The sequence below is a fragment of the Gymnoscopelus braueri genome (assembly GCF_963280865.1).
Source record: "Gymnoscopelus braueri genome assembly, chromosome: 8".
Lineage (NCBI taxonomy): Eukaryota > Metazoa > Chordata > Actinopteri > Myctophiformes > Myctophidae > Gymnoscopelus > Gymnoscopelus braueri.
In genome coordinates, this window is record NC_137609.1 from 47,446,982 (window position 1) to 47,464,218 (window position 17,237).

A 17,237-nucleotide genomic window follows, 5' to 3' on the forward strand; every position below is an offset into this window, starting at 1 on the left:
ATACCGGTAGGATTAGGGTAATTATTTTGACCACAGGCATAAGGTGACAGACATAATGTCCACTGCAATAAATACATACATTTAAAAATACAAGTTTGACACCAGTTTCAGTTCATTGTATGTATTTAAATGACCCCCTGACAACAGAGTCATACACGACTCGAGCATTCCACAAACTGCTCGTTAAAACGTGCCTTGTGAAAATACCACGGCAAAAATACACCCTATGTTTGACTATGGAAGCTCATATGGGTTAAACAATGCGAATTTGCGTTCAACCATATTACTAAATTAATAATAATACTGTATTAACTCCGACTAATGTTTTGTCCATTAAATAACGTGGTTATTGTTATGCAAACGTGATCTACACGAAAACAGTACCAAATATGATTAATTGTGTTAATAATAATACACATTTCATATTACTCAACTGTTACCATGGCAATGAGTGACAACGCTGCCGTAAAGCGAAAAACGTCACAGCGTCGCAAAATAATAATGCAACATGGCGACGTCTATGACAGGTCGTGGTAAGAAGAAGCGTTATGTATAATATTATTCACTACTAGATGGCTTTGTAACGTTTTTATGAGTATTATTACTGACACAATGTACTGAATGTTTTGTCTCCCAGGTCTGCTGCTCCTGAGGAGTGTGACTGAGAACCTGTTCTCAAGGTTGGTGTTTAAACCTGTCTGTCTGTCTGTCTGTCTGTCTGTCTGTCTGTCTGTGGAAGGACAAACCAGTGTGTAGGGATGTCATGACACGATTACAACATTGAAGTTGATGATTAATTGTCATACAACGCAGAGACGAGGAGGACCTGTGTTGTTGTGCTAACAGAGACGTGGCTAACGGAGTTAGCATCTGATTCTTCTATCACTCCTCCTGGCTTCACCGCGTATAGGAAAGACAGAGACCCTGTACTGAGCGGTAAGCAACGTGGGGGGGGAGTTTGTGCCTTGATCAACAACAACTGGTGCAAAGATGTTAAAATCCTAGACAGTCACTGCTCACCAGACCTTGAACTTTTAATCATAGCCTGCCGTCCTTTCTACCTACCACGCGACTTCAGCATCGTGATTGTAGCCGTTGTTTACATTCATCCTGGAGCTAATAAGGACACAGCTATGAGGGAATTACACCAGGCGATCAGTGCACAAGAAAATCGCCACCCGGACTGCGCAGTCATCTGCCTAGGCGACTTCAACCGGACAGACTTAAAAAAGGTCTTTCCCAAATTCCACCAGCATGTCGCCTGCAGTACCCGTGGTGACAATATTCTTGACCACTGCTACACGCCCTTCAAGGATGGATACAAAGCTCTCCGCCGCCCACCGCTAGGAAGCTCTGACCACGACGCCATCCAGCTGCTACCTGCCTACAAACAGAGGCTAAAAAGGGAGCCGGTCGTTGAGAAGGAAATCCGAATCTGGTCTGAGGACACAGACGCTATGCTACAATCCTGCTTCTACCAGACTGACTGGGGGATGTTTAAGAACGCCGCTGGGAATAACATCAACGAACTCTCAGACTCAGTCACTGGCTTTATCAGCAAGTGCATAGATGACATAGTCCCAAAAAAGACAGTTCGGATCTATCCCAATCAGAAACCATGGATGGACAGCGGAGTACGTGCACATCTGCATGAACGGGACGCTGGTTTCAAATCTGGCGACGTGGAAACGCGCAACACGACGCGCGCGGCCCTAAACAGCGCCATCAGGAAGGCGAAAAAGGCCTACACAAAAAAGATGCAAGACAAACTCAGCAGTGGCGACATCAGGAGCACATGGCAGGCAGTACACACCTTGACAGACTGCAAAACAAGAACCAGAAGCGAGGTGAACCCGCCTGCCTCCCTCCCCAACGAACTGAACACTTTCTACGGCCGGTTTGAGATCAGCTCCAACCGCGGCAGCCAAGCGGGGCCATCAGCAGCACCAGCAGAGGAGAACCCTCCTCTAACCATCTCGGAGAGAGAAGTGCGTACAGCCTTCACACGGGTCAACATCCACAAGGCAGCCGGACCTGATGGGATTCCAGGCCGGGTCCTTAAGACATGTGCAGACCAGCTGGCGGGTGTCTTCGCTGACATCTTTAACCTCTCCCTCTCCCTGGCTGTGGTCCCTGCAGGGTTCAAAATGTCAACCATTGTGCCCATTCCCAAAAAGGCCAAAGTGACATGCCTGAACGACTGGAGACCTGTTGCTCTCACCCCGATCGTCAGCAAGTGTTTCGAGAAACTGGTGAGGGAATACATCAGCTCCACGCTACCTGCCTCGCTGGATCCGTGGCAGTATGCATACCGCAAAAACAGATCCACCGACGACGCTATTGCCATGGCTCTCCACACCGTCCTCTCGCACATGGACAACAAGCTGCTGAAGGACAAATATGTACGTATGCTGTTCGTGGACTACAGCTCAGCATTCAACACCATTGTCCCAGCAATACTTGACAAAAAGCTCAGACACCTAGGGCTACACCCAAGCATGTGCGACTGGATACAGGACTTCTTGTCCAACCGACATCAGGTGGTGAGAATGGGCAGCATCACATCCGACCCCCTGACCCTCAACACCGGAGCACCCCAGGGATGCGTGCTGAGCCCTCTCCTCTACTCCCTGTACACGTATGACTGCATAGCCACACATGTCTCCAACACCATCATAAAGTACGCGGACGACACGACAGTGATAGGCCGAATCGTCAACAACGACGAGTCTGACTACAGAGAGGAGATCAAATCACTGGCACACTGGTGCCGTGAGAACAACCTCTCTCTTAACGTCGACAAGACCAAAGAACTGATCGTGGACTTCAGGAGGCCGCGGAGAGACCATGCGCCCATCCTCATCGACGGTGCTGCAGTGGAAAGGGTCAGCGAGTTCAAGTTCCTCGGAGTACACATCGAGGAGGACCTCAAATGGGAGACGCACTCCACACACGTGAGGAAAAAGGCTCAGCAGCGACTGTACTGGCTCCGCCGCCTGAAGAAGCTCGGAGTAGGACGTCGCATCCTCAGGCTGTACTACAACAGTTCTGTCGAAGGCATCCTAACAGGCTGTGTCACGGCCTGGTACGGGAACTGCACTGCCCGAGAAAAGGTCAGCCTACAACGAGTAGTGCGATCGGCAGAGCGGATAATGGGAATCGAGCTCCCAGCGCTCCAGGAACTGTACAAAAAGCGGTGCGTGGTCAAAGCCAAGCGCATCATCAAGGACAAGCACCACCCAAGTCATAGACTGTTCAACCCCCTACAACGACCGCGACCGGGCAAGGGGCTCTACCGCAGTATCAAGAGTTCCACCACCAGATTTTGGTGTAGTTTCAATCCAGCCGCTGTCAGAATGCTGAATGGGGCATAAGCCTGGATGAGTTCAGCAGCCTGACAGCAGGCGGCGCAGACTTTTCTGGCTCTTCCTGAACACACCTGTGGATTATACCAGGGACAATGACTTGGACTTTAGCCCCCCCCTCGGACACACCTGTGGACTACACCAGGTACAAATGACTTTTTGTTGCACTCCCTCATGGAGCTACATGCGGATTATACTAGGGTCAGTCCACTCTAGGTGGACACGCACTGACCTTTTGCACCTTAATCCCTTGTATAACGCACTGACTTTTTTTGGGTCTTTTTATTGTGCTCCTTAAGCACCTTAACGTCCTTGTCTATCATGCACAGTATAAGTATAACATGCACAGTACAATACATTGCTGCTATGCTCAGGCACCTTAGTTTAGTTTTTTTAGTTTTATTTATTATCTCAGGTTTTTGTAAATATGTAGATAACTTGTCTGGCCTTCTGTTGCTCTCTTGTTTTTGATCTCCTTCCCACCTGCCCCCACCCTCTTCTTCTCCCCCCCCCTCTTCTTTCTATGGAAACTAACGTTGCGATGGGAACGATGTACAAAAAAGAATTTCACCCACTTTTTTACCTTGTAAACCTGTGATGTGACAATAAAACTGATTCTGATTCTGATTCTGATTCTATAATTGCATATAATTAACGATTTAATTGTGTTTTTTTTGGCATTGAACATTGGAACATAATATGAATACAAATGTAATTTCAGAAATAAAAGTGCACAGGGAAGACACATAATTTAAATATGTAAAGAAATTACTGACATTTATTAATATATATATATATATATATATATATATATATATATATATATATATATATATATATATATATTATTAGCTGATCTACAAGCTTACAACGCGTCACGTGTAGATCAGCCAATTCTGCTTTTTCTTTTATGTATGAACATTTTCAATTTGGAAACCATTATGATCTAATATGCAAAAATTATTGTGATTAGACGATTAATCTAAATGTGGTATTTTTATTTTGACTCAAGTGTAGAAAAACATTCGCACACGCAGATTAAAAAAGTTTAAAAGCAGTTGTGTAGGCAAAAACAAGTAGACTATCTCAAGTTCACAACAACAAAAGATAACACACTGGCCCACACACTGCCACTTGCACGGTCAAGAGAGTGAAGTTTAATTATGATTCGAAGCAACGTTTCGGTCTAGTAGATACCGAAAAGTTGCTTGAACTTGAGCTTCATAATTACACTTCACTCTTGTTCTTGATCGTTCAAGTGGCAGCTAGTATGTGGGCTTATCTTTTATTGTGAGATTGTCCAATTTGACTCGAGTAAAAGTAGCAATGCAATAGTGTAGAAATACTTTGTTACAAGGAAAAGCCATACATTCAAAACTTTACAAGAGTAAAATTACAACAACAAAAAACTACTAACAGTACCAAAGTAAAAGTACTCATTATGCAGAACAGCTAATTTCACAATCACATTGGATTTTAATTGCTGTTGCTGCTGGTAAATGTGTGGCTGATTTTAATAGATTTTAGTTCATTTTAGTTGAACTTGTAGATCGTCAATCTTCACTATTTTTGAAACAGTGGCTGCGACTCTAGGCCACATGAGCACTTTAAACCTATTACATCGGCTATTTGAAAATAGCAGATCTGCAAGCTCACAACTCACGCAGATCTACAGTACAAGCTCACAAGTTGTGAGCTTGTAGATCTATTTTCTTTACACATTTTGAAAGAAAAGTGGAATATTTTTTGAATCATTTTAACAACACAAATCTTGTATGGGTCCCTGATGCAAAATATGTTCAGATGTGGGTCCGCGATATCAATTTAGGCGTCCTTGACATGAAAACGTTTGAGAACCCCTGCCATAACAGACATCTGTCCACAACATTGTTTGTGTGTGTTCAGGGTGCCAGGCCTCAGCGTTGGGCCTCATCAGGCAGCATGTTTCCACACCAGCGGCTCTCTGGAGGTGATGAAGAACTGGGACAGAAAGAACCTGCAGAAGTTTCCTCCTCAGACGCCAGACGAACCTCGCAGACCAGCAGTGAGTCTCATTCCACCACGGGCCTGGGATCTTTAACCCCTTCAATCCGGGAAACGCATCGGTGTCACTTTAGATTTCTTTGGCTATTCAAAAATAGCAGATATGCAAGCTCATAGCAGATCTACAAGCTATGAGCTTTGTTTGTTTTTTATTGTGAAAATGTGTGCAAATATATATATATATATATATATATATATATACTGTATATATATATATACACATACATTTTAATTCAAATCTTTGCTTCTGGGGGTCCCTGGAACAAAATATTTTGAGATGGGACCGGTCCGCGGAACAAATACATGTCATTTTGGGGGTCCTTGACATGAAAAAGGTTTGAGAACCACTGATGTATAGCAACGTAAGTAAAACAAAAAAGAAGAAAACTTGTTAGGATTTAGCAGACATTTGTAGAATCCCCAGAAGCTAAGATTTCAGTTAAAAATGCACTCAGTGCCGCGCCATGAGCTTGTATATCTGCTATTTTTTAATAGCCCAAAGTATAAAATAAATGGTTATAGCTTTAAAAAAAAAAAGAGTGGGATTGAATGGGTTAACAACATGAACTCTAGAGTCTATTTCTGGGGGTCAACATATAACGGAGGAAAAAAATACTGTGCACTCGGGTGACGCAGGGTTAAAGTCCCTGTCCACCACCGCAGTCTATAGGGGTTGAATTCACCGTGGTGAATCCGGTTTGGACGGGCGTCTTTAGTCTATACGAACACAATTGTTCGTGTTCGGGGGGGAGGGAAGCCGGAGAGGGGGATATTTGTCACCGCATGTACTATCCCTATCCGATTCATCACACATAGAGATGTACCGATACCATTTTTTCCTTCCCGATAACCCATAACTTACCGATTAGATACCAGTGTGTAATTTTAACAAATCTAGGAGAGTGGTTCTCAAAGTGGGATCCAGGGACCATCTGGGGTCCTTGAGGGGGGTCCAAATAGACCCTTACAAGTCTGTAACTCTGAGAGTGTACAAATGGAACCAAATGGACCCGTAAGGTTCCATTTGTACAGAAACTGAAAGACAAGTAATTTTATGTTTGGTTGCGCTCGGCTGTTGCGCTCTGAAAATAGCTATTTTTAGCTAATAGGCAAGAGCTAATAGGCTATTTTCAGCATGCAACCAAGTGTAAAATCTGCCATTACGACGCCATCAAGGCCCGCCAAAATACATTTTTGTCGACAAAATCAACTGTAGATTTAGTAGACTAAAGTCTAAAACTAGTCTAAAACTTTTCAGATAACAAAAATACGACATGACATGCTGTCAAAATTAACACTGCCCACCATATAGTCATGCCCCCTGACAGGATGTGTAGTCATTAATCATTAATTAAGTCGAAAGGCTTTTGGAGACTTGAGGAACATTTCCGTCAATGAGCTGGTGTTTGTTTTGTCGACAGGAGATTCATCATTGCAGACGGCAGATCAAATACAGCATGGATAAGATGTGGTACCTGTCAAATCTGGTGAGACGTCCAAACACAAAGCTACTGTACAGCCACATGCATTACTTGTTTTACATGCATATAGAGTCACTTAACTCTATAACTGCCAAAGACGTTTATAAACGTCTTTGAGAAATTAGCTGTTGCCTGCCAAAGACGTTTAAAAACGTCCTGGAAAAAAAAAAAAAAAAAAAAACTTTTTTCAAAAAAAAATTAATTCTAAAAAGATTCTCTAATTATTTAGTATTGACACCTTTTCGATATTCCAAACGAATAAGGAGATAACAATTTCCAAAGATTTGCTGCTCCATCCACTTCAATGTTAAAATTGAAACGGACAAACAATTCACAATGTTTTTTGGTTTGAAACCACTGGTTTTGAGCTATTTTCAAACATCAAACAACACATGACAACAAGGTCAAATTGACCTCGTTGACATTTGTGAAACCACACCTGAATCTCATCTGTGATTAGAAATTTTCTGGGGATCAATCATACTTGAGAAAAATATTTTGTGGCTATGCAAAAAGGTACCAAAATCGGTCAAAACCCTGGCAGAGGCTACAGACTGTTCTGAAAAAACTCTGGCAGGGTAAGAGTTAACGGCGATCTGCAGGCTGTATGGATAGATAAAATAGATATATAGTTTATATGTCCTCAAGGAGGAAATAATGTATCACTGTAGATCGTTGCATAACTCAAACATAGATGGATAGATAGATGGATGGATTTGACATCTTTCATTGAGAGTGCATATGAATAGACATAGTACTGTAAATCTGTCAAAAAGGTGAACACACAATAAAGATCTAGCTTATTTCCATACTATTGCTACACATTTTGACAGACAGACAGACCTTTATTGATCCCAAAAGGAAAGGTTGTCAGTTGTCATAGCGGCACAGCAGTAAGAACCACAGATAAATGGTCAATGGTGCATTTACAGTAAATATAGCACCTTTATCCAAAGCGCTTCACAATGTGCATTACGTTCACCCATTCACACACTGACAGACTGCAGAGGACAGTGACACACACCTCAGCTGTGCTGAACTGAAAGTGACTCGAGTTAGTTTTAAAAAAAGCCCTTGAATAGGACAGAAGACATGATAATGTTTACTGTGATTATGGTACGCTTACATTTCATATCACAAACACCGATTTTAGGAAATCGTGAATCGATTTTGAATCGTTGATAATAAGAATCACGATTCTTACATGAATCGATTTTTTTCAACACCCCTACCAGGGACCCTCAGGGCTCCTTGAGGGGACCCTTTGTTTGTAGCTGTTGAACCAAATGTCTGTAACAGTTGGAACCAAATGGACCCTCTATTTGTGTTGTGGGGGTCCTGGAATAATAATAAAAAGTTTGGGAACCACTGCATTAAATGAAATGAACTGAACTTGATGTTCATAAAATGAGCTGTCTTCATTCCACCCCACAGATCAAAGGGATGAGTATCGACCAGGCCATCGCACAGCTGGAGTTCAACGACAAGAAAGGAGCTAAGATCATGAAAGAGGTTGGTCACACGCAGCCAGGGTTGGGTCATTTTTCCGGGGACCGCCTGGAACCCCCTTAACTCTTTCGCTGCCGGAGTAAATGCTTAAATAACAAACAACAAAATTCAAACCAAAGCTACAAACATCTGCATTATTTCAAGTGGCGTGCTCATTACCGACAAGCAAGCGGTAGCAAACTGTTTTAACAGCTTTTTTACCACCATTGCAACCCAGTTGGTAAGCAAACTTCCTCAGCATTCAGGTTTGTACGGCTCTGACCACATCCATGCTCACTATGTTAAACTAGGGGCTAAAAAAGACTCCTTTTCATTCAAACCAGTAAATGCTGATGATGTGCAGAAAAAACTACTCGCCCTCCAGCCAAACAAGGCCACCGGCCTTGACAATATCCCCACCAGATTCCTCAGAGACGCAGCTACTGCTATTGCCCCCATAGTAGCCCAAATCACAAACCTATCCATCAGCCAGTGTCACGTCCCACAGGATTTCAAGTTGGCAAGAGTAATCCCTCTGCATAAAAAAGGAAGCAAATTAGAACCTGGCAACTATAGGCCTGTTTCCATCCTTTGTTCCATCTCAAAGGTTGTAGAGCGATTAATTCAAGAACAAATCAACAGCTACCTCAGCGAGCATAAACTGTTGTTTGAATTCCAATCGGGCTTCAGAACCTCCCATTCCACTGACACATGCCTACTGTATCTGACCGACTACATCAAACGTGAGGTAGACGCGGGCAAATACTGCGGCATGGTCATGTTGGACCTCCAAAAAGCGTTCGACACTGTAAACCACTCAATTTTACTTGATAAGCTGAGGGCGATTGGTTTTGACTGCACATCACTAAACTGGATGAGATCTTACCTGGAGGGAAGAGAACAAGTGGTTGACATCAACGGAACCATGTCCTCATCCCTCCCGGTGAGCTGTGGGGTTCCTCAGGGCAGCATTCTAGGGCCGTTACTGTTTCTTCTATACATTAACGACATGAGTGCTGCCTGTAACTGCAAATTGTTCCTGTTCGCTGATGACTCGGCACTCCTGATCTCGGGAGAGGACAAGTTGCAAGTTGAGGAGGCGCTCAGCTCCGAACTCTCAAAAATCCGTACTTGGCTTACCGATAACAAACTGTCACTACACCTTGGGAAAACTGAATCCATTCTCTTTGGGACCAAACATTCCCTCAGACAGATGGATGTAAATGATTTCAAGGTCAAAGTCGATGACACAATTATCTCTAGCAAAGAAGAGATTACCTATTTGGGTTGTGTACTTGACAAATACCTGACAGGTGATAGCATGGCTACAAAGGTGGTCAAAAGAGTAAACCAGAGAACCAAATTTATGGGCCGAGTTTCCTCTTTTGTCAACCCTCAGGCCCTCAGGACCCTCTCTGGGGCCCTGATTCAACCACTTTTTGACTATGCTTGCACCTCCTGGTACTCCAACACCTCAGTGTCACTGAAGACTAAGCTTCAAACCTCCCAAAACAAACTGATTCGGCTACTCCTCGGATTGGGGCCCATGACCCACCTTTCTCCCACCCATTTTGCCAGCCTAGGCTGGCTCAGGGTGGAAGACAGGGTTAAACAACTAAAAATGGGACTGGCCTTCAAAATTGTAAATGCAAATTTGCCCGATATGCCCCCAATTCCCGCATATCTGAGTAAATACCTCCAAAAGGTTAGCGACACCCACAGTCACAATACCAGAGGGAGCGTTAACAACAATTTGGTACCACCCACCCATAAATCAAACATGGGCAAATTCTCCTTCTACAGCACTGCCACCCAGGATTGGAATAGTCTAACTCCATCCCTCAAAAAATGCAGTTCGCTGGGCTCATTTAAAAGAGCCTTAAAAAATCACCTTTCAGGAGGCCAAAGGTGGAGGTAGTACCATTTTCCCGTTAGACAGCAGACCCCCCCCCCCCCTGTTCTTGTACATATTTTTTTCCCCTCTTTTTTATTTTCTTGTTGTACATAGTGTTATATATTGTTTTTGGCTGTTTATTTTGTAATGATATTTGAACTGTGGTGCCACTATATATGCCTATGAATTAAATACCAAGGCCCTCATTGGAAACAAGTCCGCAAGGACTTTTATGAACGGACCTGTTAGACAAAGTATTTTAAATGTAACTGTGCTGTTTTACATTTTTTGCCTAATAAAATATTCAATCAAAAAAACCCACTGCCAGCGATTTTCGATTTTTGTTTATCTTTTCAACTGGTCACAGAAAATTTAGATCCATTATGATCAATCGTCGGACCGTTTGTAAACACAAACAGTATCAGTGTGCGTCGCCCAGAGAAAAAAACATTCCAACCGCCCCTTGCCTTGTAACAGCATGTGAATATACCATCTCGCCAAAAATGCACGCTTCTCTTACCTTTTCAACTGGTCACAGAAAATGCATACTATTATGATCGCTTGCCCGACCGTTTGTAAACACACACACAGTATCAGTGTGCGTCCAGACAGACTGCTCTGGGATTGCGTTTGGGCTGTCTCAGCCAATCACAGCGAGCTCAACCGGGTTGATGTGGCTAGGGAATGATTAGGACACGTCACTCTTAGGGTTGGGATCTTTTAGACCGGTGGTTTTCAACCCTTTTCACATCAAGGTCCATTATTTATTCGGCATTTGAGCCAGGGACCACCATTTGATGAGATTTAGACTCTCAGACTTAGAACAGACCCAAGACTTAGAATATTTTGTCATTGTTGGATAAGATTTTGTCCACAATTCCATGCTGTATTGATGTTGGTACCATAGGAGAGATGACAGGCAAACGTTGATCAAAAATAACAATTATCTAATTAAGTAATGCAGATGTTTAACAATAATTTAACTCTTGAGAGAGTAAAATGAAACCAAATGGACCCGTAAGGGTCCATTTAAAAAAGATCTATAGGGGTCCATTTGGTTACCAACTCTCCATAACATTTAGCTGGGGACCACCTGGAACCCCCCCAAGGACCACTGGTGGTCCCCGGACTACCGGTTGAAAACCACTGTTTTAGACTGTATTTGTATAGCAGAAGTACCAGCTCTGACAGTGTGAAAAAAAAACTGGTTCCGGAAACGGTTCCAAATGTGATGGAACCTATTCCGGTTCCAGATCCTGACCCTGGTCACTCACAGCCACAAATGCTCTCCCTGTTCCTCCTGTGTTGCATCTCCAGGTGATTCTGGAAGCCCAGGAGCTGGCCGTGAGGAACCACAACGTAGAGTACAAGTCCAACCTGTATGTAGGTGAGTATCAGCTGAACACATTCGCGACCTGGTTAATCCCGCGGGTGGGGGCGGGGGGCTCGGTTTTCAGCTTCAGCCAGCTGATAGCTACTCAGGTGGTTCTGATGAGTGCTTAGGGGGAGTGTCATGGTCATGGACACCTCGACACACAGCCGGGGCTGGGAATCTAACCTGGGACTGTATGTCTCAGGCAGCCTATACCAATTCAACTATGTTGATTTTTTTTTTGGGAGCCCCTACAGTACTCTAGAGCAAGGCACTAACACCTGGTCAAGTGTTCCATTCCCTACACAATGAAACAAAAAAAACACTAAATTAAATCCAATAAATCATTATGTAAACACAGGCGTGAGTGTCTGTCAACAGGGGGCGCCATAAGAATGCAATAATTGTTTTTGATGAATTATTGATGATGACAATGTTTATCCACCGTGCGCTTTGTGCTCCGCAGTCTCAAACTGTCACCTTAGTAAATTAATTTCCCACTTTAACTAACAAAAGAGGCTACCGTTTTCCCTGCGCCGTGCGCATGATTTATGTAAATGTCATGTTATTACAGATAAAGCCTCTGCTGGCCTTTCTCCTGAACGGCGTTTTACATTCACCGGCGTCTGTCCTGCATTTAATGGGTTCTTCTGTCCGTCCCGTCACACTCCTCTCGTCTCTCTGTCCCTCTCTGACGTGGACGCCGATTTATTACCGAAATTGTATTTCCCCGTTTCTTTTCTTTTTCTTTTTTTTTTCCCTTTCTTCTACCTTGTCTGTCTGTCTCTTTTCTTGCTACCTTCCGCCAACTACTCTTTAAATCGCTCTCTCTCCTCTTAATTCCTCTCTCCCCTCTTTCTCTCCTTCCGCCTCTCTCCCTTCTTCCTCCCCATAACCCCCCCCCCCCCGCCCCCCCATCTCAATTCAGTGCAATTCTCAATTAAAAGGGCCTTTATTGGCATGGGAAGCGTACGTTTACATTTGCCAAACCAAGTGTGAAATAGAACAATCAAAACCTAAAGAAAGAAATGCGTGTACAATTAAAATGGAATAAAGAAAATGTGTAAACAGAGCTGTCACATCGCAAATACAAACCAAAAATGGTGCTTTTGCTGTTGAAAAGCAAAAATATCAGCACTGTGTCAAGGTTTGGCACTCGCTTGATATAATAAAACATTAAGACAAAAATATCAGCAATTATTCAAATGTATTTGAAATGCTGTACACGCACGGATTCTCAAACCCTTTAGCTCGAGACCCAAACTAGTGAAAATAGCTGATCTACAACGCGTTGCACATCTGCTATTTTCACAACTTCTTAGAAGTTTATTTATTTAACCCATTAATACCTGGAACGCATCTATGTCACTTTAGATTTCTTTGGTTATTCAAAAATAGCAGATATACAAGCTCATAGCGCGGCTACGAGCTTGTAGATCTGCTATTTTTGAAAAATCACGAAAAAAAAAAAATTCGATTTTTTTTAAAATCGCCTCAGGTCTTAATGGGTTAACACGTTGAGTGCCAAAACCGGAGTCTACGGTTTTGCAAATACACCCGTCGAGTGCCAAAACTGTAGATCTACGTGTGTTCAATTATCGTTAACGTACCTCCCGTCCTCTCCAATGATAGGATCTGGAGAAAAAGGTCCATATCTCCATATCTTTTTACCGCGGTGAAAACGAGCCAATGGCGGATCGCGTTAGAAATGTTATTGTTCCAGTCGATAGTCAGGACCCTCGACCATCGCGCACGCACCCTTTGTTTACATCCGCGTCTACAAGCTCTAAACAGATCAGCGTACACGCTAAGAAGCGCTGGCACTAGATGTACCCTGTTTAAAAAAAAACTCTAATAAATGTGTTAATTTATTTTATTCATGGGATTTGTTTGATTTTTCAAAGTTCTTTAGAAAAAAAAATACGGATTTATTTTGCTTTTTATCAGATTTTTCTTTTAACCCATTAAGACCTGGAACTGTGTCATTTTTAGATTTGAGCTAAAAAGCATTATTTTACACTTTAGGCTATTCAAAAATAGCAGATATACAAGCTCGTAGCGCGGCACCGAGTGCCGCGCTACGAGCTTGTAGATCTGCTATTTTTGAAAAATCGTGAAAATGTGTGCACATCTTTGAATATATATATTTTTAAAGCGAAACATTTTAACTAAAATCTTTGCTTCTGGGGGGTCCCTGGAACATAATATTTTGATGGGGGTCCGCGGCCAAATACATATAATTTTGGGGGTCCTTGACATGAAAAAGATTGAGCACCACTGATATAGAAACATACGTTTTTCAGAATACTGTTGAGATTTAGGAGACATGAAGTATCGGCTTCAGGTCTCAATGGGTTTAAATAATTGAAAAGAATTGTACGAACAGAAAAGACAACTGATATTTACTTGCGACCCCTAAAAAATGGGTCCACAACCCAGAAATGGAATGGATTCTGACCGGTAAATTATCTCCCCCTCTCTCTCTCTCTCTCTCTCTCTCCCCCTCTCGTCCGTCCAGCGGAGACTTATGCCAGAAAGGGGAAGTACCTGAAGCGGATCCGCTACCACGGCAGGGGGATGTTCGGCATCATGGACAAGGTGTACTGTCACTACTTTGTCAAGCTGGTGGAGGGAGCCCCGCCCGTAGCGGAGGAACGCACGGGCCTCCAACAGGCACAGGAGTACGTCCAGGGCCTACGAAACCGCACCGTCATACACGGCCTGTAGGACTCTTGTGTGCTCGTATTACTATAGTTTGTGAGGGCCAAATGTCCCCACAAGTATAGTAGAAATAAGAATTTTCCCGGTCTCCACGAGAGAAACGGTTGTTGTATGGTTTAAAAAGGATGTATTAGGTGCCGTGCACCGAAAATAGCTATGGTATGTACAACGCATTGTGACAAAACAAAAGGGGTAAAAATGGCATTTATAAAGTTACCAATCTTAAAAGGTTGACGTCCTCACAAGTATAGTAATACAAATGTGTGTGTGTGTGTGGGGGGGGGGGGGGGGGGGAGGTGGGGTAGGGACTGTGAGTCTTGTGCGATTTGTAAATAAACAAGTGGTGACTGATTCCGTTGTGCGCTGTGGTTTCATTCAGGAAACGATGGGAACTTTCTCGCGGTCCACTAGTGGTCCACGGCATAATATTGTATCAAAACTAAATGGAACTAGATCATACATGGGCAACTGGCGGCCCGGGGGCCACATGCGGCCCCCACCTTCACTTAATGCGGCCCGCAGGTTAATATCGGATTACTGATATGTTATTGATTTCAGCTGTTACAGTTCCAAACATGACCCGCTTTAATGACTTCAGTCTATATTAGTAGCTTAATGACTAGTATTACAATTCTATTGTCTTTTTTATGACCAATGTATTTGTATTTAAGTTCATAAAGTTACCATAAGTATAACTAAATGCATTTGAAATTAAATACAAATGTTACTTTTCAGGATTCCAATTAAAAAATAGCCCAAAACAATTTCTGGATTCCAATTCAAAAATAGCAAAAATAGCAGATCTACAAGCTCAAAACGCGATGTGTTTTGAGCTTGTAGATCGGCTATTTTTGCTACTTTTGGGTGACATAGAATGGCGAAAAAAGTTAAAATATGGACAGTATATGCAATGCGGCCCTCTGGAGTGAGTGTGGAAATATAGTCGCCCTCTCCATCATCAAAGTTGCCCACCGCTGAACTAGATAAACTAGATATTTAGGACATCTTTAGGATGTCCCTAAATATCTTTAGGGACATCCTAAAGATATTTCTGCCTTGTTAAAGGATCTACACCATGAATTTAGAAAAAATATTTAATATTTAATATATTGTTTATGTCCCTCAAACGTTTTTCAAAGGGTTTGAGCCTAAATCAAGCCTCATATACTCATTCCAACTAACTTCTCTCTGGCTTATAAAGCACTTTCACCTGCAATACCACATTGTCCTTATTTGGCATGTGGCGCTATTGAGCCAGTTTGTATGCATGTATCTCCTGGTTCTGTGTGGAAAAAGTTATTATTATTATTGTTGCCGGACCCAGGGGGTCTGGCTTACATGAGGCTTTGTACCTGTTTTCTCCATACATGGGCATGGTCACTTTGTCCTTAGGCCCCAGCCTTAAAAGTCTGTCCCCCTTTCGTCCATACATGGGCATGTTTTGTACCTGTTTTCTCCATACATGGGCAAAAAACAGGTTTTGGTCACTTTGTCCTTAGGCCCCAGCCATAAAAGTCTGTCCCCCTTTCATCCATACATGGGCATAGACACAGGCTGACACGTCATGTGAAGTCTGGGTCTAGCAGAACCAGGTCTCCTGGTCTTGTTTTTTTTTAAACGTTGGAACTGAAAAACGGGAGGGATTATCAAAGTAGGTATCGCTTGTGACGTCACGGGCGGGGGCAAATCAGTTGGCCTGTTTTGAGACCAATTTACATAAAACCCCAGATATGCTGTGAAAGCCTGAGTGCTAAAACTGGGGTATTTTTTGGGATAGAAGAGAGGTAGGGGAGACCAAAAACACACAAAAAAGAAGGAAAAGTTAAAATTCATGGTGTAGTCCCTTTAAAGGCAGAAATATCAAAGTATTTTTGCCCAAGTTACTTCTAATCCTTATGAATTCATACTGTAAAATGCCTACAAATACAACAAAATGACTGCTTAACAGGAAATACACTGTTTTTACCCATCCACTTCATATTCATATGGAATCTATGATTCTCAGGTAGGCCTAATATCTCTACACCTCAAAGCATCAGGAATGACAAAATATTGTTCTATAAGCCCATACAGTCAAAATGCAGTATTTAAAGGGATATTTAACTTTCAAAAACACTTTTGGTCATTTTATCATCTACTCAGGCCTTTGTGAACCCCCCAGACAGTTTTTAAGTTGCTTGATTCATAATTTCGATATTTGATATTCATTTTATCAGACACGCCCCCTTCCTATACACGAATCCACGGAGCGCTGCCCTGGGCGCAGCCATTGCTGCGGTGTCAACGCTCCGCGGACGCGACACCGCAGCAATGGCCGCCTACAGGCAGCTACAGGCAGCGCGTCTGTGGATTCGTCTATACAAACCCATTGTAACTTCAAACTTCATTTTAACCATGTTAGATTCATCAAAAACACCCGTCCTTGGTTCTGGTGACTCACCCTGCCCCCCTAATGCGTGAGGGGGCCGTGTTTTTTCAATTACTTTTTTCAGTTATTTTAAATATTTTTTGGGGGAAAATGAAAAAAATAAAATACAATAAAAAAATTAAATAAAATAAATGAAAAAAGTAATCGGAAAAACACGGCCCCCTCACGCATTAGGAGGGCAGGGTGAGTGTCCAGAACCAAGGACGGGTGTTTGTGATGAATCTAACATGGTTAAAATGGAGTTTGAAGTTACAATGGGTTTGTATAGGAAGGGGGCGTGTCTGATAAAATGGATATCAAATATCTAAATAATTAATCAAGCAACTTAAAAACTGTCTGGGGGGTTCACAAAGGCCTGAGTAGATGATAAAATGACCAAAAGTTTTTTTTAAAGTGAAATATCCCTTTAAGTACATGCTGTAGAATGCACAGCTTTTTGTGTGCA

At 42.7% G+C, this 17,237-nt stretch overlaps 1 protein-coding gene across 1 annotated transcript; it reads left to right on the forward strand.

Moving 5' to 3' along the window:
- The first annotated feature begins 478 nt into the window (after positions 1-478).
- mrpl22 (mitochondrial ribosomal protein L22) lies at positions 479-14,629 on the forward strand. The gene is made up of 7 exons (XM_080436661.1): positions 479-533; positions 638-680; positions 5,271-5,409; positions 6,830-6,895; positions 8,324-8,401; positions 11,589-11,658; positions 14,162-14,629. The coding sequence occupies exons 1-7, from the start codon at positions 509-511 to the stop codon at positions 14,368-14,370; spliced, it is 630 nt and encodes a 209-aa protein (XP_080292787.1). The 5' UTR covers positions 479-508; the 3' UTR covers positions 14,371-14,629.
- Positions 14,630-17,237: the final 2,608 nt, after the last annotated feature.

Coding starts and splice junctions, on each gene's coding strand:
- mrpl22 (XM_080436661.1), top strand. CDS start 509: ATGGCGACGTCTATGACAGGTCGTG. Junction 5,410..6,829: donor ACGAACCTCGCAGACCAGCA/GTGAGTCTCATT, acceptor TTTTGTCGACAG/GAGATTCATCATTGCAGACG. Junction 8,402..11,588: donor GAGCTAAGATCATGAAAGAG/GTTGGTCACACG, acceptor TTGCATCTCCAG/GTGATTCTGGAAGCCCAGGA.